This window comes from Akanthomyces muscarius, chromosome 2, assembly GCF_028009165.1.
Source record: "Akanthomyces muscarius strain Ve6 chromosome 2, whole genome shotgun sequence".
NCBI classification, from domain to species: domain Eukaryota; kingdom Fungi; phylum Ascomycota; class Sordariomycetes; order Hypocreales; family Cordycipitaceae; genus Akanthomyces; species Akanthomyces muscarius.
Window position 1 is genome coordinate 4,268,979 of NC_079242.1, and position 24,902 is coordinate 4,293,880.

Genomic DNA, 24,902 nt, shown 5'->3' on the forward strand with positions numbered 1-24,902 from the left:
ATGCAGAGGGGCTGTAATTCTAAAATAATACCAAATATCGTCGAGTGCAAAACTGTACATGCTAAAGCATACAAAAATATGAATCCCAAGGCGGATCTAACCAGGTCACCTTTCATATCGATCCTGAAGCTGGCGAGTTTGCTCTTGTAATATGAAAGGTCCGTAGAGTCCACTGTAGCAGCACACGAGCTCACATAATCAAGCAGTTGCTCTTCGCTGGCGCTTCTCCGGGGTTTTGCGACTTTTCGATTTGCTCTATTAAGATTTCAAAGGCACGCTCCACGTTTTCGTTGTATCGGGCGCTCGCTTCGGTCCAACCGCATTGTAACTTCTCCGATAGTTTCTTTCCATCGTCGGCGCTGACTTGCCTCTGCTCAGGTCGTAGGTCGCTCTTGTTTCCTACAATAACGATAGGGACTGATTCCGTCCCCTAGTTCATGCGACCATGTTAGAGTTCCACATTCTCCGGTTCACAAAAAGCTTGGCAGGTACGTCGCGAGCTTACCAAATGATTGAGAATCTTCTCTCGGATAACTTGGACCATCTCAAAAGATGGCAAAGAAGAAACAGAATACACCAGCATGTACCCGTGGATTCCGATGAAGTGCTTGGAATTTAAGATACTGTACTCGTCCTGTCTCCCGCGTTAACGTTGAGAATATTTTTGAGGCAAGGGATGTATACTTGTCCAGCCGTATCAACTATTTCGGTTGAAAAATCTTGGCCTTTGTATCGAATTATTTTGCTGAACGTGTTTTCGATTGTTGGGTAGTAGCTGTCTACAAAATGGCCATCAACGTATTGAACCGCCAGCGACGATTTGCCTAGGGGGTATTAGCTATAATCGCCTGAGAGCCGTAGTGAAGGGTTCTTTTACCGACGGATCGGCTGCCCACGATGGCAACTTTTCTCTGTTTCGGGGACGGCATTTCAACGGATCGCTGCGAAAGGGAACCGACAGGTAGTAGGTGATGCCGGCATTAAACGGCAGCTGCTGCGCCTATAAACATCATACTGGTAAATGCGGGCGCCGAAATGCTGACGTAAGGGTGGGCATGTGGAGGGGCGCGCCATTCCCACCGTCCACATGGCTGTTCTGTTTCCGGCAAAGCTTCACCCTGATATGCTGAGTGCTTGCTCAAGGAAAGGGAGCACTGCTGAATCACCTCTACCAAATCGCGAATTGACGACTTTCGCTTCAGTATAGATATGGCATCATCCTTACCCTTGCGCTATTACGCAGTACTTTCCGGCAGCCTCGCTTGTAACTTCCCAGAAACTACATTCAAACTCCTGCGCAGATAGCCACTTGACCCACCGAGGCTTTGGATCCGCGTAAACATCATACCCAACCAAGGCCGCTGCTGCGAAGACGGAAGACATCCAGGCGCATTTCGACAATGCAACGAGCTCGATCGGCCGTGAAGCCTACACAAAGTGCTTTGGGCACGGTCTCGGCCGCCAACGATGATGATATATACGACATTCCCACCAGTCGCGAAACGACACCAACCTCGCCAGCAAAAGGAGCGTCGCAAGCTGGCGCGTGGAGGAACAATGACAATGGGAAAAAAAGAAAACACTCCTCCACGTTCTCAAGCGCCTCCACCATGAAACGATCGCAACCTTCGCGAATACAGACCAAACCTCCATCGAGCCCTGGAGTGGGACCGAAGAGGCTCTACTCGACAGCTAGCCCGTTGCCAGTTAAAGACACTCAGCGCGAGACACATGACAAGGGGGTGGTTGCACTGCTGCCAGCAGCGCCGGTTCAATCAACCAAGAGCAGCCACCTTTCCGAAACCTTGAAATTTACGTCACCAGACATACGCGACCCGGTGAACACAGCTCCACGTCGTCGGCGTCTGATTGATACTTTGGTCGCGCAAAGGGCTGACAACCCAGGATCAGACCAGGAGTCAGACTCAGAATCAAGCTCTGATGTCGAAACGATCATACCAAATGCGCGCACAACACATGCGATGGGTGAATCGACCTACAACTCTCCTTCACCGAAGATTCGGCTTGGGGCGGCCAGAACACCCGACCGGCGTTCTGGGCCAACCAAGAGCAGAAAAATAAAATTAACTTATAGTAGCTCGAGGAGCTTCTTGAGCAATTCGCAGATCCAGAATGACACTGCCATGTTTGATGATGGCAGCAGCGCCCTGCCGGCGTCGGGCGAGGCAGACCCTTTCGCGGTGCCCCTGAGTCCACCTGCTGCCGATTACGATTTCGAGGACGATTCGGATGGCCCGAAAGTTGGAATACAGAGCGTCCATGAGCTTCGCCGTGCCGGCGCCAATAACCGGTTTTCGGATGAGATGGATGATTTGTTGTCTCGAATTGGCAAGCCGTCCGCCACCCCCTCTTCTCTGAGGCGCAACGCCCTTTGTGAGCTGGCAAACAAGCTGCAACGAAAGGACTTTGCTGGTCAATTCCGTGATCATGCAGCCCGCGACAATGTCGTGAAAGCCATCGGTAGCGAAGAGGACATCATTAGCGGCTTTGCTCTGGCTGCCGCTCTTGTTACATTCTTGTCTTTCAACCCGGCTCCTCATTTACTTCGTCAGCTGACAGCTGAGAAAATTGGCCAACTTTTCAATCGGTTATTTCGAGAAGAGCGAGACGTGTTGCAAATTTCAGCGCAAAAGCAGATGGATTTATCGCGAATCACCAAATCCGCACTCGAGAATTTAAAAATGTCAATTCTGCAAATGGACATTTGGCACGGACAAAAGCCGCTGTCGCTTACACCTCGCACACTCGCATTACAGCTTCTTGTCATTCTCAGCCGCTCCGCAGATATAAAGTGTCTCGAGCATCTCACTGGTGACATTGAGCGCGACATTGTGATGATGGCACATACCTACTCAACACAGCGACCTCCTCGACATATTGACTATATACTGATAATACTGGCTCTAGAAGCGCAGTCTAATCTGATAAGCTTGGAAAATGAAAGATACGCCACTGCCATAAAGGGTTGTCTTCAGGCGACTCTTGATAATTGGTTGCTACAAGACGATATTTTGGATAATACGACGCTAAAGTTGGCAATCAACATAACCAACAGCGAGATCGGGGCGTCTATATTTGATAATAGCTCTCTCCTGTCGAAGCTAGTAGCTTCGATATCGGGAGGCCTGTCTCAGATCCAAAGCACCCTCCTGAAGGGTAGCTTTCAAAACAAGTTATATGATGAACTGCTTTTAATCTTGGGTATCATGATCAATATACTTGAGCACTGCCCGCCAGCACGAACCTCAGTAGCTGGGGGCTCTCTGGACACAGCTGCTACTCTTTGGCTCGGCAACATGTCGTTTGTCAATGATGTAAGTACATATCCCACTACACCCTAGACACCCTACTTACTGCTACACAGGCGGACTCTGTCAGCAAATCCAAGATAGGTGTTGCACTTGGCTATCTGGCTATTGTGTTGGGCTATTTATATTTAACTACTTCTGGGCGCTCTCAGATGCGGAAACGTCAAGATTGGCCTGGAACAGCTCATTTGGTGAACTCTATTGAGGAGTTTCTCCGTATTTCAAAGACGATCGGCAATAGAACGCATGAACTAGAGACACTCGTCGGTGATCTCCGTGTGCAGCAAGCATCTGGAGGATGAGGATTTCTTGATAGGCAATGCGTGGACAAGAAGTATCATTTTTGCTAAGCTTTTGCACGATTTTGATGATCGTGATTGCGGATGCTGGTGTAAGAGTCATGCGTGGTGCAATCACTATTGCAATTGCTGATGTATTTGCTACACTCGCGTGATTTGAACTGAAACTCGTCGCGCTATGGGTGTGCCGTTCCATGACCACCCATGTTCTGTGTTTGTGTTCCGTTATTTTATCAGTAAAGGCGAGCCGAACCGCCTGCTACAAAGGTAATTTTCGGCGTTCAACTGCCCGGTCCCGTACTGGGCGCCACGGGTAGTGGGGCAGCCTAGCGCTATCGATAACCATGAAGAAAAAAGTTCCTACCTGGACCCTGCCCGGAACCTCACTATTTCATCCTGCACCAGGACAAGTATCTGTCTTCTTCCGAGCAAAATGGGTCCAGGACGTCGCATGAAGAGAAAACAGGGTGCGCCAGAGCCCCTATCTGAAGAACATTTTGCGCGCTTGAAAAGGAAAGCTGGTATTCCTGTTGATGAGGATGAGCAGCCCACGAAAACTGCAGCGCCCAAGAGACGTCGCACGGCGAAGAAGGTTGCAGTTGCCAAGAAGAGCAAAAAGGCTCTGATCGAATCGGATAGCGAAGACGAATCGCCAGCGCAAGACGACCTCGACGGTGTATTTGCAGAAAACTCGGACGCAAAACTCGGCGACGACTTCATCGGATCTGGTGACTCGGTCGTTGACTCTGACGAGGAGGTTACCAACAAGAGGGAGCGATTCGTATTCTCCGACGATGAAGACGACAGCGACAAGGAAGAGGCCTTGACTGCTGCGAACATTGAGGGTCTTTCGAAGAAGTTGGATCTGCAACTGGAGAGGGAGCGCGCCGAGGCGGACGCTGAAGTCCAGGAGTCTGCACTGCAGACGAATCTGGATGGCGACAGACCAAAAGTTCTCGGCTCATTGGATGAATCCAATGAGGAACTTGAAAATTCGAACTCACTTCTTGCTCCCGATCTACAACTCCTGCGTCAGAGAATAACGGATATCATAAGAATCCTTGGGGACTTCGGGAAGTTGGCAGAGGAAGGTCGCTCTCGCGCTGACTATACCTCTCAACTTCTCGATGATATCTGCGCATATTACAATTATTCTCCGTTCCTCGCCGAGAAGCTTTACAATCTTTTTACCCCCCGAGAGGCATTTGCTTTCTTCGAGGCCAACGAGGCTCCAAGACCAATTGTTATCAGAACGAACACTCTGCGCACTCATCGCAGAGACCTAGCACAAGCTTTGATCAATCGAGGTGTGACTTTGGAGCCAGTTGGCAAGTGGAGTAAGGTCGGGTTGCAGATTTTCGAATCATCCATTCCTTTGGGAGCAACGCCAGAATACCTGGCGGGTCACTATATCCTCCAGGCTGCCTCATCCTTCCTTCCCGTCATGGCACTTTCGCCACAACCGTACGTATATGCGCCGTGATCAGTACCAACACTATTTACTGACAGATTTTATAGTGGCGAGCGAGTCCTTGATGTAAGGCCAACTTCTTTGTCGGGGCTTAGGCTAGCAGTACTGACCTTTAATAGATGGCCGCAGCCCCTGGTGGTAAAACAACGCACTGTGCCGCCATGATGAAGGTACAGTATCTTGGTATGCAGTTCTTGGCACTATGGCTAATGACCCTCAGAATACCGGTGTTATCGTGGCCAACGATCCCAACAAGGCTCGCGCAAAGGGTTTGATTGGCAATATTCACCGATTGGGTGCTAAAAATGTCATTGTCTGTTCCTATGATGCTAGGGAGTTCCCTCGCGTCATGGGGGGGTTTGATAGGGTTCTTCTGGATGCCCCTTGCTCTGGCACTGGCGTCATCGCTAAAGATCCGTCTGTGAAGACAAACAAGACGGAGCGCGATTTTATGACTCTGCCTCATACGCAAAAGCAACTCTTACTGTCTGCCATCGATTCGGTTAACCACGCAGGCACCGGTGGTTACGTAGTGTATTCGACTTGCAGTGTCACAGTGGAGGAGAAGTAAGTAGCCAGGGGGAACTGATCACTGCGATGGCCATGCTAACAGAACTACAGTGAGCAGGTTGTGGCCTACGCACTATCCCGAAGACCCAACGTTAGGCTCGTTGATACTGAGCTGCCGTTCGGTAAGGAGGGCTTCACGAGTTACATGGGCAAGACGTTCGACCCGAGCTTGAAGCTGACCCGCCGTTACTACCCTCATACCTACAACGTCGATGGGTTCTATGTTGCCAAGTTTAAGAAAATCGCGCCCACGCCGGCAAGTGTGTCCAGGGGCAAGGCCAGTGCTGACGGGCCCGTGCTACTTACGGATAAGGCTCCCATTGTCGAAGCATCTGCAGACGCCGATGGCGAAAGTCCAGATGGCGAGTTTGGTGGCTTTGATGAAGACGAAGACAAGGAATACATGGAGCGTGCAAAGAGGAGCGCAATGAGGCGCAGGGGCCTCGATCCTCGTTCCCTGGACCGCCCCCGGGGGGGTAAGAAGAGCGCGTGAAGCTTACAGACCTTGCTCGGGAGCTACCGGCGTTGAGTGTTGCATTGATTTGTCCACATACTTAGATATATGTAATCTCCTTGCATTGGTTGTCTCTTTTTTACGTGCTTTCGCTCGCTTGTGACTTGCTTGATCCTGCCCCTCGTGGTGTGATTGTAACCTTCCAGTTTATCAGTGCACAGTTCGTATACACGCGATACAGCACGCAATCGTGAAACTTCCACTGGTAGACAATGCCGCGACACCAAATCATGACAGCGAATGGCAAGTTACGCGCACAAGTGTTCACGATGCGAATTGGTTCCGAGTATGCATTACTATTCGGGCTCTGCGTATGCGCTACCCTGTACTCGCTGTGGTTGACCAGCGTTTACGGCCCGGGCGTGCGTTTTGCCGCCCACACGGGCGTGAATATTGGCTCGTGGTATTCACCGTTCGTGTAACCCTGGGTCGTTGTAGCCACGCGTACCCTCGTCCTGTCGTGATGCGCTATAGCATTGGGCTTCTGATGCCTAGCCACCCTCCCAGCCAGTTGATTATCAACGCAGGGCTGTAAGTAGCGCCCCATCGCAGACCAAAACATTCACCGAACAAACATAGCTGGCGAATTAAAGGCCCAGTCAATTATTATCAGCCTTCCATTGCTTCACCCATTCTTCAATTCGGTCCACGTTCGTCTCCATCTCATCGGACGTGTTACTGGTGAGTTCGATGACGATCTCATCATCATAAGAATCCCTCGCCTCCTGCAAGAGGACTTCCATGATCTCCGAATCCAGATTTTCCTGAAGCTTGGCCTCCGCATAATTCCTGTCCAAGCATGTCAGAAAGTCTACGCGGCAACGGCGCGTGTGGGAATGACATACCTTGCCTTCAGCCGATCGTAGAGGGTGGTAGAATCTACCCGAAGCACTACAACCAAGTCGATCCAACTCCTCGGAAACAGATCGCAGGCATGCCAGTCTATCAAACAGCCACCCTGCTTCACCTCATCCTCGATGGCGTCTAGTAGCTGGTCGAACTATGAGCATACTATCCGTAGCAGACCACACACAGGACCACTCACCTTATCTTCGTCGACAATCCAGCTCTGGAAGTCTTCGTCCCAACCCTCATGGCAACCCTTGTCTTTCACAACTTGGTTCACAGAGATATGCCGCAGCCCCAATTTATCCGCCAGGCCATCACAGTGAGTAGTCTTGCCCACACCGGGGGTACCTGTTACGATGATGTTCGGAGACTGCCTCATTGCTATCATCCGTGAAGGCCACGATGCTATTGTACGGGCCAAGAAGACGAAAAATACAATTATTGACTTAAAGTCAAGTGCGCGGATATTGTGAAGTGCCGATGAAGGTCATTGTGGCATGAGAAAATGTTCACCACCTTTTGACGTTGATTTTTTCAGCCCCACCCAAAAGCCGTCACTCGCCTCACCCCAGCCAGGACAACCATATTTCCACAGAGGCACTTCAACATCAATAAGGACAGCAGCCGATCGCCATATTTATGTACCACAATCAATCACTGACCGTGATATTCACAACAACATCGTACCTACTTTTATCTAGCCATGTCTGGGGCGAAATACAAGTCCCAACATCAACACCAATTGTACATGCGAAATCAGTTGATTCATCAGCACATCGTCATTAAAATTGCCGTGGCAAAATCCAGAAGAGACACATCACCCTCTTCATTGCTCCGGCCCGTTCTCTAGCTCATCAACCTCGGCTATGCTCGCAGGGCGATTGAACTCGTCACCATCCCCATAGTCAATTTTTTCCTGCTGGGCAATGGCTTGTGCGGACACAATCTCAGCCAGCCGCTTGAGGCGCGGTGTTTGCAGCCCTGAAGAATTGTTAGCTTATTTACTTGAAATTGGTCCGAGCCATGGTTCCTTACAAGAAGGGGTGTAAGTCTCCAGGGCAGTAATGGCGCGAGGTTCGGCAATTTCATATGGCCCACTATCGTCCATGTCGACGGCCTGGAGTAGTAGGACGTCACTCTTCTCAGTGACGCGAGATGCAACAGCCTTCATAATCTCGCCATTGATCGGCTGCTCATAATCAGCAACCAAATATTGATTCAGCAACTTCTGGATCTGGTTCGGTGATAACCTATTGGCCAGTCAGCATTCACTGTCAGTTAGTCGGTTATGGGAGCAGGCCACTTACATCCAACATATATCCTGAATGATTTCAATGTCATTCAATGTTGCCTTCTTCAGCTGCAAGAGCTTAGTAGCTTGCTGCGAGCGAGGTTAGAATAGTAAGACATGACGTTATAGAGATCAATCGGCGTACCATTAGATGCTCCAGCTGCAATGTGCCTTCCGGCATGTCATGGCTCTTGCACCACTCTTCAATCCGGGTGATGTTGTAGTTGATCTGCAGACCTCGCTTCCAGGACAGGAAGTTACGCCTCATCAACAAATCGTTGAAAGCGGTCACACCAACTAAACGCAAAAGTTCTGTAACAGTCTGCGTAATGATAGAATCTTCCAGGTAGTAGGCTTTCATGGCGCGGAAGACGCTGTTCAGCAGACTCAGGAGGTTGTCCATGCTATATGCGGGCTGAGAGTTTGATTGTAGCAGTTTACCCAGGAAGCGATTGCTCTCGCTTGTGATGAAGCCGGGCAAAGACTGCGATTCAATGATCGCAGGAATGATCATCTTATGAAGCTTCTTCTTGAGGACCTTCATCCAAGTGTGGTAAATGTTGAACTCGAGGCTTTCAAGGTCGTGCTTAACAATCTCCAGGAGGCGATCGTATTCGTAATTATCCGTCTTTTGAGTCTCGTACCAATCCTCGGCCAAGAAAACAAATGACAGCATTTCGTGAACGTTTGAGAGCCAGAAAGCGCCGGGGCTGATAGCATCATCGCCGTCATGCTGCATGACCTCCTGCTGAATAGATTGCATAACATTCGCGAGGAACCGTTCGGACTCCTTGACATATCCGTTGTTCCACATTTCGGAAGTGACCAAGTTGATGAGATAAGATGGGAAGAGTACTTCCTTGTCAGATGGCGGGGGGTTGCTGTTCGGCGAGGGGATTTTGAGGTTGCGTATTAAGCCCATAGTGACTTCCTCGTTCAAGCCATCTTCGTCCGCAAGCAGAGTCTCCAGTTCCATTTCGATATTATCAACACCTGGAATATATGTCGTGCCGGATAGATTTTGCCTGTGAGCAGTGCTGGTGACTGCCATCGAGACTGGGCGGGGGTTATAAGCTCCACTGAAGCGATCAAGATCACGAGGTTCCGCTCCGGCACTGCGGCGCTTGGGTTTCTTGGAGGAAACCAGATTGATGAGCCCAGTCGTCACAGACTGAGCCGGAGCTGTCCCATTCACCAGCTCGCCATTGACAGGCACACTTCTCTTTGCGACTTCCAAGGCATCTCGAAGAGACTCTAGCTCTTGTCTTAAGCTGGAGTTGTCTTTGTCCCTCTCAGTGCTTACTTGCTTGGCAGACTCTAGCTCTGAGTTGGCAACGCGGAGCGACTCCCGAAGTTCGCGTTCCTCTTCCTGCATCCGTTTGATGTTGGCAGTGGATTCATCGAAAGCCTGCTGCAGCTTCTTCATCTCATCTTCCATGGCCTCGAGGCGAGCTACAGCAATGCCAGCTTGATTAGCCTCGGTCTGCAGCTCCTTGGTTCGAGCCTCCAAAGCGTTGTGGCGATTCTTCCAAGACTTGATCTGCGCCTCATAGCTTTCGACTTGCGAAACAAGGCCCTTGTTCTTCTCTTTCATAGAACCCAGCGACTGAGTCAGTTCGACAACCTTATTTTCAAGCTTGTACGAGATTTGCTTGAGGTCTCGAGCCTCTTCCCTGACCTTCTTGTACTCGCGGCGGGCGCTCTTACCACGCCAGAGATTCTGAACCATGACGACGTTCTTGCGGTATTGTCTCCAAGACCGCTTCTGAAGACGCGACCTCCAGGCTCTCTGGATGACCAGGGCAGCGTTGCCAACACGAGCTTCCATAATTGCCTTTCGTCGGAGATAGCCCTTGGCCACAGATTCGAACAGAACCATGTCGTTCCTGATGCGCAAGAACGACTTTCGCTGCTTCTGGCCACGCCAAACCCGCTGAATGGATGTGACTGCCCTGATCGTGCGAAGTTCTTGAGCCTTCCGTCTTGCGATGTAAGCCCTGGCCGCCGCTTGGCTGCGGATGACGGCCTCTCGAGCGTCCAAAAAGCGGCGTCGGTAGTATTTTGCCTTTAGGTTCTTCTGGATCATGACGGCGCATTCGTTCAAGCGGTTGGTTCGAAGGCCTTCCAAGAACGCTAGCATACCGGCACGGAAGAATATTTTCGTTAAGCCCAACTGGTACTTGTCGAGTCCTTGGCCGGTGGAAGTACCAAGAGCCTTTGTCAAGATGGCATCTGCCATTTGACGAATCTCGGCAGTCCATTGGCTGGAGCGAACAAGCATGTAGTAGCGCAGAGCGAATTCTTCATATGTCCACCGTGTAGGGTAGCCGGCGCAACTGATTCGGACGGTTTCTAGCACACCACAGGCACGGAGCTGGCTGAGGACCATTGGGCCTTCAAACTTCCAAGCCTCCTTTGCTTCGTTTGGCTTAATACATCGGATGTAATGAACATCCGTGTTGTTGATGGTGTTCATGAGCTCGATCAACGAAGACCGGAAGATACCACCGAGAGTCGGTTTTCGGTTGACAGCTACGCCGATTTTTCGCCCAGCAGCTGGTTTCACGGCGTTCGATGACGCCGAGGCGACATCTTTCTCGCGGACCGCAGAAGCAGCATCCAAAACTTCCCTTAAAAAGACGTTGCTGGTACTGCGGAGAACTGTCATGTGTTCATCTGGGACGGTGTCTCGGTTCTTCTCAATGAAGCCTTCTGATTCATACGTGACATCGATGGCGTAATGGCAAACCGTGAATGCAGTTTTACCAAACCTGGGCTTCTTGAAAAATTGGTGCTGCTTGTCGGTACTGAAGTTCTGATACAGTTTGTTGACGAAACTCTCGTCGCTACCCATTGGAAGCCTGGATTCTTCGTCAAGGAGGGAGAGTATGCCCATTTTGCCTTCGATTAAATCAATGCAAGGCTGGTTGTCGGAGAAGTCAATGAAGGTCCAATCTATTTGCTCCCTCAAGTATTCTTCTTGTTCAAGTTTGAAAACATGTTGGTTGAACTCCTGCTGAAGTTTCTCGTTGGCGTAGTTGATACAAAACTGTTCAAAAGAATTCTTGGCAAAATGCTCGAAGCCGTAAATATCCAAGACACCAATGAAGTTTTTGACACGATCAAGCACCTCCGGGGTAGCCAAGCTGTGGTTAATGATGTTGACTAGCCAGTCAAATAGACTGGAGTAAATAAACTTGGCCACGGAATCGCGGACAACAATTGCCTGTGCTTGCGACAAGTTGGAAGATATTTTTTCGCCTCGTGTTATAAGCTGCTTTTTGACGATCCATTTGGCAAATTCAGTGGCATCGATGCCCAGGATCTTGCAAGCTAGCTCCAGAGAAGGTTCTGTCGGAGCGAGCACACTGTCATTTCTGGAGGCAGTGATCTTGACATTTCCAAGGTGGAGTAAACCAGCCAAAAGCCTGAAAATATCAGCCTGTTGCTCTTGGGCAACGCCAATGGTCTGCAAACTCTTTTTGGTCGCCTCAAATTCAGCTTTGTCGTCAACTCCATCAATTGTAGGGCACTCGCCCTGATTCAAGTAGTCAAATTTGTCGACCGGGAGAATGTTGAGCTCTTGGCGTTGCTGCTCTGAAGCACCAGCTACAAGCTGATAGAAGATGTGATAGTTTCTCTCCTTGGACGGCTGAAAGACGAGTCGTGACCGTTCCAGAAGATATGTTCGAATCTTTGCCCCGATGATGTTTGTCTTATCGTCGAACATGATTTCGATATACTTTCCGAACCGGGAGGAGTTATCGTTACGGGTCGTCTTGGCGTTGCCGAACGCTTCCATAATTGGATTTGTTGCTAGAATTTGCTCTTCAGTTTCGCTCATGGCCTCTGGGCCGCGTTTTGAACGAGCGCCCGGGTTATCTGGTGCCTCTCGTGTTGCAAAGTAGCGCATGATGTACTTGGCGCTGACAGTCTTTCCAGCACCCGATTCGCCAGACACGACAACCGTCTGGTTCTTATTGTCACGAACCATATCCCTATGAAATATTAGAGCTGTTGCTCATCGAGTACACTTCAGTTTATCTCACGTGAAAGCCTCTTCAGCGATAGCGAAGAGATGCGGCGCCTGTGTTGCACGGTGACGGCCGGCATAGACTTGCACCATACCAGGAACATAGAGCGAGTCTACGCGAGCAAATGGATTGGTTGCAATGAGAACAATACCAGAGTAGGTATAAATCTCTTTCTGTAGATATCGTAGTCGAATGGCTTGCAGTACTATTCGCAAGAACATGTTAGATCGGTCGTTGAACAGCAGTGTGTATTCTCATGCAAGCATCATACCAGCAGGTTCGTTGAGATGCGATAGGTTCGTCAAATCGTCGCTAGCTTCAAGCATCGTTGGGTTCATCAAAGGAGGTAAAGCTGGGTCCGTGCCTGTTTGGAGCGCCTCGGCTGAGACTTCAATGGTTTTCGTCTGCACAGGTTAGCGCAGCAACAGCATCGTAGCCAATGGTTTAACAAACCTCGCCATTCTCCAATTTGAATTCCAGCTTAAACCTTGAGCCATCTTCGGTCTTGCTCACGAGCTCAGAGGCGACCCAGCCCTCAGCTGCATCGGGCTGCCAAGCTTTGGTGCCGACATCGTATGTCGACGCCATCGGAATTCGAGTCGACGGCGTACGGTCGGTGGCTCGACGTGTTCGAGAGATATTGGCGCTAAATGGTAACGGAAGAAGTTCGCAGATGCGATGAGGTGACCATCAGTTACAGCTGACGCTGGACTCGGGAAACCGTCGTCGGGCAGATTCCGCCTGCCAGGTGGAGGCTGAATTGGAACAGACAGACCAGGGCCACAGAGCTTGCCACGTAATGCAGAAAACGAAGATTAGAAGATAAACTCCAGTCAATCAACCACCGTTTTGCAAGCTCAATCCACGGATCACAGGGCTGCGGTGGCGGAAATCAAAAGTTATGGTCTGGAAAAGAAGAGTGATACCAGTAGATAGACAAGTAGGTTCTGTCGGCGGCTGGGAGGTGGCCATGAAGCAAGGGGCGTCACCGTTGGTCTGTGGGTACAGTGCTCCTGACGCCCTGAGCAAGCAGCCCCTGATGCCTCAGTGCAGCTGGTCCGTGCCTGGTTGCTTATTTGTAGCTGCAACAATCCAGTAACGCGACACAGTCATGTCTCACACCAGTGTCTGTTAGTGCTAAAATGCGTCAATCCCAAACTACAGCGGTCAGGCCCCACCAAGGCAAGCCAGGCCGTGCTGAGAAGCTGGAAAACGTACCGTACCTTACCTAACTTAGTTAGGTACAACCCTGGCCAACCTAGGTACTTACCTACCGGGGGTGCCTTGCATGCCCCCTCCCCAAAAAGGGGCTGGCTGGTTCATGGCGTCTGCACTTTGGCTTCACTGGCACGACTGGGTGTCCTCCGGACCCTTTCTAGGCTTTGGCCAGCTGCTATTAATATCGCACGAGAACACACACTCTCAAAACATTATAGAATCCATAATTGAGATCCCCAATCATACGCGTGGACGACGGAATTGACAATGTCCCGCCCCTAATATACCTATGCAGGTATGAAGTACTCTGTACTCTTTCAACCTACACATTACCGGCAAGTCTGCCACGGCTCGTCTCGTTGGGGTGCGAGAAGGCGAAGAGAAAAAAAAGTAGAGACAAGAAGCAACAAAACTAGGGGTGTTGCAGACATAGCAAAATTGATCAAGAAATTGAATAAATGCATCTCCATAGTGCATAATAATTTAGTTAAGAGCTCCAATACACCAACAAATGCTTTTTGCTTGCTTGCCGTGATGGTTTTGAGTTGTACTTATTACTCTGTAGGACGGCTAACGTCTTAGCACTTCCATTTTGCAGGCCGTTAGGTGATACTCGATACCTCGACAGTGAAAAGTGACCGGTTTTCTAAATTGAACCGCCGGCTGGGAGTATATATCTAGGTAGAATTGTACATGCTGGGAAAAAAGATGGCAGCCCGAAGATGTGTTTTTGAACGTATTGGTGGACGTGCGCCGAGAGGCAGAATGACATGTTGAAAGTATTCTAAAAGGGTACTTCTGTTGTATGTGATGCTCACTCAAGCTATGTATTGCGCTAGAAGGCGGCCTCGGCGACAATACTTTTTTTAATAAGTTCCCGTGCGAATCGTGAGCAATAATTAACGGTCGAACAGCGTCACTAAATATGAAACAGCTTCTGCCAACGCGTTCTTTTGGCCTCGTCAATAAAGAACCCGAGTCATAATACAAGCTGTCATTGTTAGCGAAGGCCTTAGTGCAGCCTGACGTGAGGTGCTTACAGCTGAGGGCCTCGAGGCTTTCTGTAATATCCTTGATTTGCGCATATTGAACATTGCTGATATCAGCCATCAAATAAGCAACCTGCATCAGACAATTAGTTTCATTTTTAGAATAGGGCGATAGAAGCGGCACTCACGTCCCCGCGACTGTCGCTAATTTGCTTGTCAACGTTGTGATCTCCGAGAATTTCATTTACTGCCGGAGATGTTAGATACACCGTGCAAAGGTTGGTGTGCATGTGCCCTGACTTGCCTTTTCTTAGGACACCTGGAACGTTGCGATGAATGTAAATGACCTAGAGTTCGATAAGTAAACTGTACAAAGCGCCTCGAGAGTACGTTGTCTCCTACCCTGGCATGATTCGGCTCATCGAGAGTCAGCGATCGCAGCTGTGCTTCAGGCATATTGACGCTGCCCAGCGTGATGCCCTGGTTAATGTAACGGACGAGAGCATCGCCCACTGCAAATCGTCAGCCATATTGTCCCCGCCAAGTATCTCGGTTACCCATACCTTCGACGCCAATGGCTCGCTGGGCCTCTTCAGTGCTACCACCGATGTGTGGTGTCAGGATAATGTTGCTCAGAGTTCGAAGATCTTCTGCCCATTGATTAAGGTGACTGGTGAAATAGTCCCCGTTGCCAGCAGGCTCGTCAGGGTAAACATCAAGAGCTGCACCGGCAACCTTGCCTGAGCGCATGGCTCTGACTAGTGCTGGGATGTCGACGACGCTGCCTCGGCTTGCGTTGATGAGGTATGAACCAACCTTCATGCACTCCAGCTGACTGTCAGATATCATGCCTCGAGTCTCCGGAAGATCGGGAACATGTAGCGTTACGAAGTCTGCCTCCCCAAGCAAAATCTCGAGAGTTGGAACCTGGCGGGCAGTGCCAAGCGCCATGAGAGTAACAACGTCGTAGTAAATGACGCTCATGCCCATCGCTTCTGCCAGGACAGAGAGTTGTGATCCAATGTGACCGTAACCAACAATTCCTGGGGCTTGTCAGCGATGTCGCATCGCAGTAGTAAGGCGGTATAGTTACGTACCCAAAGTCTTGCCACGGATTTCCCAACATTTAGAGCTGACTTTGTTCCACGTTCCACGATGCATCTCGTTGGAGCGGTCGCCAAGCTGTCGAGCGAGAGAAATGATCTCTCCTATTACGAGTTCTGCAACACTGCGAGAGTTTGCAAAGGGAGAATTGAAGACGGCGATACCATTGCGCGCGGCAAACTCGAGGTCAACTTGATTTGTGCCGATACAAAAGCAGCCGATGACGAGCAAATTCTTCGCCTCGCGGAGGACGCGTTCCGAAAGTTTCGTCTTAGACCGAATGCCGATTACTTGGACATCACTAAAGCCAGCAATTAGCAACTTTCTGTATTTGACAATGTGATGATACATGGCAGAGCAGCGGGTGGCATACCGGATCTTCTCCACTAGCTGATCCTCGGGTAATGAGGATTTGAAAGTTTCGACTTGATATCCCTGACCCTTGAGAATATCACATCCAGCTTGATTGACATTTTCCAGCAGTAGAATCTTGACGTCCTGGGTGTTAAACGGCTTGAGCTGTTTCGGAGCACCGCGGTGTGGCAGAGATCTTGCCCAGCTTGGTGGGGGTGACTGAAAAGTTGCGCTGGGAGAGGTAGAGAGATTCTGATCCCAGCTATGCGACACAGATTTTCTCTGTACTTGGGCGGAAGGGCCCTTTTCGATGTCTAACGGAGGTGTCATTGTGCCAGTCACTTTGCATGAGGGTTTTTCTCGATACAAATCTTTCAGGGCTGCGCGCATTTATGTATGAGTTGCTTCTTGGCCCAGTGGAAGAGTGATGGCATGTGGGGCGGAGTCTCCGATAAAGCCAAGCGCAAAGGGTGGCATGTTCCAGCGCCGATTCAGGCCTGCTTGCCTTGCCGAATTCAGCTTGGCACGAAAACGTTGCAGCAAAGAGGGCCTGTCATGCTGCACGCCTACTCTCACAACCCGCCCGGTCCTGACAGATGAATAGTATCAATCGAGTCTTCTGACCGAACTGCTGATGCTGAGTGTATTTGGTAACCCAAGTTTAATCAACTGATCATTAATTAATAGCTCAAAAAGTGCGCCCTCGTTTTCCGTTTTCTGCATTGTATCAACATCTTGACACCGCCGTAAATGAGTCAGAACCGCTGGTTCCGATGCCCTGCAGGCACCTGTGCAGCGCGGCTAGGCCATTTTCGGAAGTACCGCTTGCACTTAGCATGCCGGCAACGGAGTCTGCTCATTGGACCAATTGCCACACAACCACATGCCTAGGGAGGTCTCCAAATTGAAATGTACGTATTGAGCGTCGTCTTCTTTCTTCTTCACCCGTAACAAACGCATGCGTCCTACCTGCTCAAAGGAGGCCTAGAATTTTACAATTTTATGCTTTATGGAGCAAAACTGTCATCTGGTCATGGTGGACTATTGTGAAGAAACAAAGCATGTATGATTTCCATTAGTTACTTATAAATAATGTCGTACTGGCGATATCCTTTCTTGTCTTTCCCACCAGTAAACAAATATAAAGTCATGTATCCATTGTATGTTGCAATTCCTCCCCCCTCAGAGTTGAGAGCGCGCATGTCTCAACAAAAAGGAGACTTCAACCTCACACATAAATATTCACATCATGGCCGTTCCTACTTCTACAGGATTTGGCAGTCAACACCCAAAGTTGCTCGCCTAACTCTGCTTGCACTCGGCGGCTTCTTGCTTGGGCTTTCCAGATTCGTCCTGGAAAACATTAGCAGTTGAGATCATAAAAGAACAGCTTGGCGGTATCACTTACGTCGTCGTCCGTCTCCTCTTCTTCATCTTGATCATCGCTGAGATCATCTTCGTCCTCATCTTCTTCGTCATCAAAGTCCGGCTCCTCCATCTCACCGTCATCAATCTCTTCATAGCGAAGGGCCTCTCCAGTGAACCAGTCAACAGCGCGAGGGATGAGCTTCTCCTTGATATCTTCGCCGAGGTGATAGTCCAGTTCGAGACGCTCCTCGATCTCTGTGGCAGCATCTTCATCTTCCTCGTCGTCCTCGTCGCTCGGGGGCTTGGGCGGGGAAAAGAAGTTGAAGAAGGACTCGGTGGGCACCGTCTTCTTAACAATTCGGGTCTGCTTGGTGTCTAAAGTTTGGATGTTAGCCCGGCTCGGTTTAGAGAGCATCCAATAATGTTTAAAAGTGGTACGGTGCTTACTCTTATTTCTCTGCTTCTTGGCTTCGACGCGGACTGTGAGGTCCTTACCAGGAAGCCACTCGATCTTGTCGCCCTCAGCATGGTCATAGATAAAATCACCACCGTAGCCGCTTTCATTTTGATAGAAGTAGGTCTTCGTGAGGGTCTTGTTGGAGAAGAACTCGTTCGCAGAAAACTCGAAGATGAGTCTGAATCCAGGCTCCTGTAAATATTCCATTCGGATATCGGTTAAGTGCTTAAGAGCAGCCTCGTCCCGGTCCGTGATGATCTCGGCAAACGTCACCTGGTTTTTCATGGCGGAAAGCCAGAATTCAGGAATTCCGGCCACATTCTCGGGCATATCGAGCTTGATGCCCTCCTCCTCGGCCGCGGTGGCCTTGGGCTGAACTTCAAAGTTCTCATCCTCTCCAGCCTCGATCTCGTCCTCGGTAGGTTCAGTTTGGCCGTTGACAATGGCGGAGCGCTTCTCATAGAGCGGAGTGAATTTGGCAAAGTACTTCTTCTCGAGCTGAAGGACCTCCTCTTGAAAGTCAGCCTCGAGCTTGGCATGGTCTTTCTGGATAGCTCGGAGACCCGAAACTCTGCGGCGAACTGTGGGCGGCAGAGATTCGATGTATCCAGATGAGCGACCAATGAGAGAGCCAAGACGGCCTTGGATCATCTGGACGAGTTGCGGGTTCTGGGCGAAAATTGAGGCGGCAGCAGCGCGCTCCATGTCATCTAGATCGAGGTTTCCCATTAGTATTGCCAAATGACCAGATACCATTATTCATAACTAACCCTCCATGATACTTGCCACGCCAGGCTGCTGGGCTCGTGAAGAGATGGGCGCGTTTGTCGCGGGAGTGTTCTGAGGCGTACTGGAGTGGGGTTGGTCAGCTTTTGTCGAGGTACATTCACAGCATCGCGGACTTACGGAGCCGTCATCTGGTCCGTTCGTTTGCCTGGGATCGGTTCGGCCATTGTAGCTGAAATAAATCGAAGTAACCGCTGGGCCGATGGTAGCTACTGTTGGCGTTGAGGAAGGGAGAGGGAAAAGAAATGAGGGGTGATGATGGGTATGCAGAAAGTGAGGTGCCCCAAAGCGACCGGGGTTGCGAATTTTCGGTGGGGGGGAGGAGGGGAGACCGCGTTGCGTTGATGTGGAAAAATTTCTAAGGGCGATTTTTTCTTGGTTGGCATGACCAGGTGCCCGGGTTGTTGGGAAGTGAGAGGAGGTACGCCAGTACGTACCTCACTCTCGATGTCCAAAAGTCTTCGACGGTGTGGAGTCTCGTGTATCAGCTTTCAAACCAATCATAAGCTAGAGTGCACATCCCAGTACCAGCACCATGTCCCTTCCAGTGGGACAGGCTGGCAGTACCTTGGCACTTAGGTAGGCACTCAGTAAGGTGCTCGGTACCTACCTACGCGCAAAGGGGCTGTTCTTAGGACGGGGTTAAATACAGTGTTGGACTTAATATGTGTTCCTCCTATCCTGTTAGGGTACTAGAACACTTAACACATTTAAAAAAAAAAAATACAATTTTTTTGATATGACTGGGTGCCCTGATATCCTGACACGATAGGAGGAAAACGTTGCAAACGGAGGGCCTCTCAGGTACCCTGTCCAAAAACACCCCCTCCCGCGCAGGCAAGTACCTACGTAGATGCACCACGCAAGGGGCACGCTGCCACGGACGCCTGCGACGGTGCCACGCTCACCAGCGCCAGCGCCCCTGTAGCGTGTCATACTGCCGGTTGCAGCCTCAACAGCCAAGTCGCAGCACAAGAGCATTTGCGAGGTACAATGGTCGGTGGTAGTTCCGACATTGGGCATATAATACAGCGGTAGTCTAGCAGGAAATTTTTGCAAACATTCACAGCCCATTTCACTTGGTTACCTAGGTATCTCGCGACTGATCACTGTGTATTGCCTCACAACCTGTTCGAACGTGGAGCGTGGCGACGATGGGAGGGCACTGCGGCACCGTGGCCTACCAGCGACTGGTAGTCATATTCGTGCTTGGCTGTCTTGGACATCGCCGAGAGTTGAGTAACTGTCTCGCGCCGATGCTAGCAACACGGCAGGATCTTTTAAATGCGGCTGCCACTATTGTAAAACCCACCACGCTGGAAAACTGGCAGGCCTTGTACTACCAGTAAATAGACTGACCTAGGTACAATAAAGCCTTGCATGAACGCCCCACATGTTCTGCTTCGGCCCGGGCAATCGGACACCGGAAGCTCTGTAGCAGGGCTGTTCGTTTTCTCTTCCCTAGATTTCCACAAAGCGATACACCCCTTTAGTCGCATCAAACCAGCCACTGCAGATTCAGTCGCAACGTGGACACATCTTTAAAAAAAAAATGAAGATTCCATTTCAGTAGTCAGCATCATGAACGACCACTGGCAGCAAGACGAGGAGGCTCGAGCCTCCCAGCCAGCACTCTATAGGCTCAACTCCAATCAGAGCATGTCTAGCATTTTTGAGGAAGTAGAAATGGCACATGAAGAGGTATGGCCCCACGATTGTTCGCTGAACATCTCGTACTGACCCTTTCCGTAGCTGTACTCTGGACCGGTTGCCGAAAGCCTACCCACGAGCGTCTCAGCCTTCTCGCATCGCCGGCACCGAGCGAATTCGACAGCCAGCTTTACCTATCACGAGGAAGAGCCACGCGAAGACACTTACTCGGAGAATTCGGACGAAAATAGCCATGGTAGTGATCAGGATCAATACAGCCGAAGACAAAGCATTGGTAGCGATCTTGACGATGCGGATTTTGCTGTTGTCGACGACGAGGACTCCGCCGACCGCCAATATATCGCGTATGATGACGACTACCTCTTGCGGCGACGCTCATCTACAAACTCGCGGCTATCAGTCCACGCTCGCTTGCTAAGAAGGGACAGTGCTGCTACAGCAGGAAGCGCTCGGCAAATTGGAAGAACTAGCCAAAAAGTCTACATGTCCAACGAAGATCTTACCATTGCAATTGCAGGGTTTTCTACGAGCTACTGGGGCTTTGCTGCATATTTTTTACTGTGCCTCACAACTGGTGGCATTGCTTTCCTGGTTTTGCGATGGCTTCCTCGTTGGTATGTCGCTATATTGGGACGAGCTACGGCGCTTCAACGCTGCGACTGGGTAGTTATTGAGAATCAATGGGGCGAACTTGCAATCGTCGATGTCAGGTCTCAAGACTATGGACGGCCCGTGTCCTCAGTATTTGGCGCATCCGAGAAGCTTCTTTCGTATGGCTTGGACGACGAAAATGACCCTCTACTTGAGGATCTGCGAACTCTTGAATATCGCTATGTTCGTTTCTTTTATCACCCTATAAAGGACAGGTTTATCTTGTCGTCGGGCTGGAAGGACCCGGACTGGACCGACGTCCGCCTAGTACGATCGGGATTAGACAGCGATGAAAAAACGATGCGAGAGCAGATTTTCGGTTCGAACCTCATTGACATTGAGCAGAAATCCGCTAGTAAGCTCCTGGTTGATGAAGTAAGTCTTCGCTCTGAAATAACCCTCTCGTTTTTTTTTGTAAACCATAGCAAGACCTGACAGACCCAGGTTCTACATCCATTCTACATCTTTCAGATTGCCAGCTTGGTACTTTGGTCCATGGATTCGTACTACTACTACGCTGCTTGCATTTTTGTCATGTCAGTAGGAAGCATAGCGGCAACGCTTTTGGAAACCAGAGCAGTAAGTTGCACACGTTAGCTGGCTTGCTGTAATCAGTTCTAACATGACCAAAGACGATGCGGAGGCTGAGAGAAATCTCCCGCTTCGAATGCGATGTGCGTGTGCTGCGTAATGGATTTTGTAAGATTGCATCTGATGCAACACCCGCATGAATTTTGTTTGTTAACATTCTCTTCTAGGGAAATATGTGACATCCAGTGATTTGGTGCCTGGCGATGTGTATGAACTCAGCGATCCGAATCTCTCCCAATTTCCTAGCGACAGCTTACTGCTCAGCGGCGATTGCATTGTCAATGAGAGCATGCTTACAGGTAAGGTCAAGTCCTAGTTGTCTATTGACCTACGCTAATGATGGGAAAAGGCGAATCCGTGCCCGTCTCAAAACTACCCGCCGTCGATCAGACTCTGCGTGAAATGAATCTTTCTGCGTCGTCTGTTTCGCCTGAAACAGCACGCCATTTTCTGTATTGCGGTACCAAGATCGTGCGTGCACGACGTCCACAAGAAGACCAAGATGGCGATGCAGTCGCTCTCGCACTGGTTGTTCGAACAGGTTTCAATACGACCAAAGGAGCACTTGTACGCTCAATGCTTTTTCCCAAGCCTTCTGGTTTCAAATTCTACCGGGACTCTTTCCGGTATATCAGCGTGATGGCGGGAATTGCCTTGGTCGGCTTTACAGCCTCACTTGCCAATTTCATTCATTTAAAAATGGCATGGCATTTGATCATCGTTAGAGCGCTCGACCTCATCACAATTGTTGTCCCCCCAGCGCTCCCAGCCACGCTGACTATCGGTACAAACTTTGCACTATCTCGGCTCAAAAGAAAGCAGATTTTCTGCATCAGCCCTCAGCGAGTCAATGTCGGAGGAAAGCTTGACATCATGTGCTTTGACAAAACAGGAACCCTTACAGAAGACGGTCTCGATGTTCTTGGTGTACGAGTTGTTTCGGAAGATACAGGCGCGTTCGGCGGTGTCTTGAAAGAATCTGGCTCTTTCGGACACATGACTGCAGCAGATTCGCACTCTAGCCTGTTACATGCAGCAATGTACACCATGGCAACATGTCATTCGTTACGTTCGATAGACGGGGAGCTGGTTGGCGATCCACTAGACCTAAAAATGTTCGAGTTCACAAAGTGGTCCTTTGAGGAAGGAACGCAAACCATTGGCGACGGAGAAGATGATGAGAGCGGCCTAGCCCCATCGACAGCCAAGCCCCCAGATGTATGCCCCCCATCCCCTCTAATCTCGAAGCATTTTCCTAACAGTAAAAAAGGGCGAAATGGAACTCGGAGTTCTTAAATCTTTCGAATTTGTCTCGCAATTGCGACGAGCCAGCGTGGTTGTGCGTCAATTTGGCAAAAAGAGTGGTGACATTTTTGTCAAAGGCGCACCAGAAGCGATGCGTGAGATTTGCGATCCCGAAAGCTGTGAGGATTTGTTACGCACCTACCGGATTATGTACGGGTTTACTAACAGCAAGAAGTCCCTACTGATTACGAAGAACTCTTGTCGCACTACACGCACAAAGGCTATCGTGTAATTGGGTGTGCCACGCGCCATTTAAAAAAGCTCAGCTGGATCAAGGTCCAGAAAATGACTCGCGAAGAGGTAGAGAGCGGTCTGCGCTTTGTCGGCTTCATTATCTTTGAGAACAAACTGAAGCCCAGCACAGCTCCAGTGTTAAAAGAGCTCGTTGAATCCAACATTAGAGCGGTGATGGTCACCGGAGACAACATCTTGACCGCTATCAGCGTTGCGAGAGAATGTGGCCTGTTGGAGAAACATGCACACTGCTTCGTGCCTCGCTTCGTTGACGGTAGGTGGCTCTTGAGCCCTCGAGGTGCTAGTAGGCGATGTTGACTGGATTTTAGGTGACTTTCGAGACCCGACTGCTAAACTACAGTGGGAAAGCATCGATGGTAGCGTATACTCCCTCGACAGCTCAACCTTGCTTGTGTGTTACCACTCACCATATTCGCATTCGTACTACAACTGACCTGTGATGCAGCCCCACCCAATGCATCCCGAAGCCGATCTTTCCCTTCCCTATGATATAACTAATCTTCGAAACTACTCCCTGGCGGTCAGCGGTGATGTTTTCCGCTGGATCGTGGATTATGCGCACCCGCTGGTACTTCGTCGGGTATGCTAACTGCTGAGGATATCTTAATAGAAACTATCTACTAACCTTGTTAGATGCTTGTTCTCGGAGGTGTCTTTGCTCGAATGTCACCAGACGAAAAACATGAGCTCGTCGAAAAACTCCAAAGCATCGACTATTCATGCGGGTTCTGCGGTGACGGTGCAAATGACTGCGGGGCCTTGAAGGTGGCAGATGTTGGAATCTCCTTGTCAGAAGCAGAAGCGTCAGTCGCAGCTCCCTTCACATCCAGAGTGTTTGACATTCGTTGCGTGCTGGAAGTAATTAGGTGCGTCTGCTCATCTCCATAATTTCGGGACAAGCCTAACTCTGTCCAGGGAAGGGCGCGCTGCTCTCGTCACCAGCTTCAGCTGCTTCAAGTACATGAGTTTGTACTCAGCGATACAGTTCACGTCTGTAAGCTTTCTTTATGCCAAGGCTTCAAATCTCGGCGATTTTCAGTTTCTATTCATTGATCTGCTCCTGATTTTGCCCATCGCCATATTTATGGGTTGGGCAGGTCCGGCTCGGATACTGTATACGAAACGCCCCATATCCGGACTGGTTTCCCGGAAAGTACTTACACCGTTACTTGGGCTCATGGCAATCTGCATTGCCATTCAGGCTATAGCATACATCACTGTCCGGGAGCAATCTTGGTACATCCCTCCGGTAATCGGCCACGATGAGTCTGACATCAAGAACTCGGAGAATACAGCCCTTTTCTTAATATCTTGTTTCGAATATGTGTTTTCCGGAGTGATCCTAAATGCGGGTCCTCCGTTCAGAGAGAGCACAGCGCATAATTGTAAGTATTGCACGAATGGGCTCGGGGCAATTGAAGCTAACATACCTGCAGGGCCGTTCATTGTCACAGTTCTGATGTCACTTGCCATAACAGTTTTCATGATAGCCGGGTCATCTAAATGGCTTAATAAGCTGATGGAGCTCACGAAAATGTCGTGGGATTACAAGCTTTTCTTAGTGGGATTGGGGTGCCTCTATCTAGGAGTCGCTTGGACATTCGAGAAATACGCTGCCGCTCCGCTGTCAAAGTTTTTCGGGCAGGTCAAAATTGCTGCTACAGGAAAACAAAAGCAGAGAAAACAGTACAAACAAATCCAGGATGAACTGCGTACTGATATGATGCAGTGAGTGGATCTTGGAGGGGCAACGAGCTTGGAAGCTTTTCAGATACAAATTTGAATACGTTGAATCT

At 49.9% G+C, this 24,902-nt stretch overlaps 8 protein-coding genes across 8 annotated transcripts; 3 read left to right on the plus strand and 5 right to left on the minus strand.

Moving 5' to 3' along the window:
• Positions 1-190: 190 nt before the first annotated feature.
• On the minus strand, positions 191-929 carry LMH87_004524 (uncharacterized protein; the record flags this gene model as incomplete). The annotated part of the gene is made up of 4 exons (XM_056195757.1): positions 191-430; positions 506-634; positions 685-824; positions 878-929. 4 exons carry the CDS (start codon positions 927-929, stop codon positions 191-193), a joined length of 561 nt encoding a protein of 186 aa, XP_056049355.1.
• Positions 930-2,144: 1,215 nt separating this feature from the next.
• On the plus strand, positions 2,145-3,631 carry LMH87_004525 (uncharacterized protein; the record flags this gene model as incomplete). Its single annotated transcript, XM_056195758.1, has 2 exons — positions 2,145-3,335; positions 3,386-3,631. The coding sequence occupies 2 exons, from the start codon at positions 2,145-2,147 to the stop codon at positions 3,629-3,631; spliced, it is 1,437 nt and encodes a 478-aa protein (XP_056049356.1).
• A 430-nt stretch (positions 3,632-4,061) lies between these two features.
• LMH87_004526 (uncharacterized protein) lies at positions 4,062-6,162 on the plus strand (the record flags this gene model as incomplete). Its single annotated transcript, XM_056195759.1, has 5 exons — positions 4,062-5,092; positions 5,147-5,165; positions 5,219-5,269; positions 5,320-5,666; positions 5,721-6,162. 5 exons carry the CDS (start codon positions 4,062-4,064, stop codon positions 6,160-6,162), a joined length of 1,890 nt encoding a protein of 629 aa, XP_056049357.1.
• A 620-nt stretch (positions 6,163-6,782) lies between these two features.
• On the minus strand, positions 6,783-7,420 carry LMH87_004527 (uncharacterized protein; the record flags this gene model as incomplete). Its single annotated transcript, XM_056195760.1, has 3 exons — positions 6,783-6,972; positions 7,029-7,174; positions 7,229-7,420. 3 exons carry the CDS (start codon positions 7,418-7,420, stop codon positions 6,783-6,785), a joined length of 528 nt encoding a protein of 175 aa, XP_056049358.1.
• A 438-nt stretch (positions 7,421-7,858) lies between these two features.
• Positions 7,859-12,945, minus strand: LMH87_004528 (uncharacterized protein; the record flags this gene model as incomplete). Its single annotated transcript, XM_056195762.1, has 7 exons — positions 7,859-8,013; positions 8,068-8,282; positions 8,340-8,413; positions 8,469-12,321; positions 12,373-12,562; positions 12,629-12,761; positions 12,811-12,945. 7 exons carry the CDS (start codon positions 12,943-12,945, stop codon positions 7,859-7,861), a joined length of 4,755 nt encoding a protein of 1,584 aa, XP_056049359.1.
• A 1,592-nt stretch (positions 12,946-14,537) lies between these two features.
• Positions 14,538-16,412, minus strand: LMH87_004529 (uncharacterized protein; the record flags this gene model as incomplete). The annotated part of the gene is made up of 8 exons (XM_056195763.1): positions 14,538-14,566; positions 14,616-14,697; positions 14,753-14,811; positions 14,869-14,911; positions 14,967-15,076; positions 15,128-15,607; positions 15,662-15,969; positions 16,042-16,412. 8 exons carry the CDS (start codon positions 16,410-16,412, stop codon positions 14,538-14,540), a joined length of 1,482 nt encoding a protein of 493 aa, XP_056049360.1.
• A 912-nt stretch (positions 16,413-17,324) lies between these two features.
• Positions 17,325-18,800, minus strand: LMH87_004530 (uncharacterized protein; the record flags this gene model as incomplete). The annotated part of the gene is made up of 5 exons (XM_056195764.1): positions 17,325-17,375; positions 17,431-17,765; positions 17,838-18,557; positions 18,618-18,697; positions 18,754-18,800. The coding sequence occupies 5 exons, from the start codon at positions 18,798-18,800 to the stop codon at positions 17,325-17,327; spliced, it is 1,233 nt and encodes a 410-aa protein (XP_056049361.1).
• A 1,414-nt stretch (positions 18,801-20,214) lies between these two features.
• LMH87_004531 (uncharacterized protein) lies at positions 20,215-24,838 on the plus strand (the record flags this gene model as incomplete). The annotated part of the gene is made up of 13 exons (XM_056195765.1): positions 20,215-20,334; positions 20,386-21,330; positions 21,400-21,534; positions 21,588-21,654; positions 21,714-21,845; positions 21,896-22,764; positions 22,817-22,970; positions 23,027-23,359; positions 23,415-23,497; positions 23,552-23,686; positions 23,740-23,972; positions 24,022-24,491; positions 24,543-24,838. 13 exons carry the CDS (start codon positions 20,215-20,217, stop codon positions 24,836-24,838), a joined length of 3,972 nt encoding a protein of 1,323 aa, XP_056049362.1.
• Between the last annotated feature and the right edge of the window lie 64 nt (positions 24,839-24,902).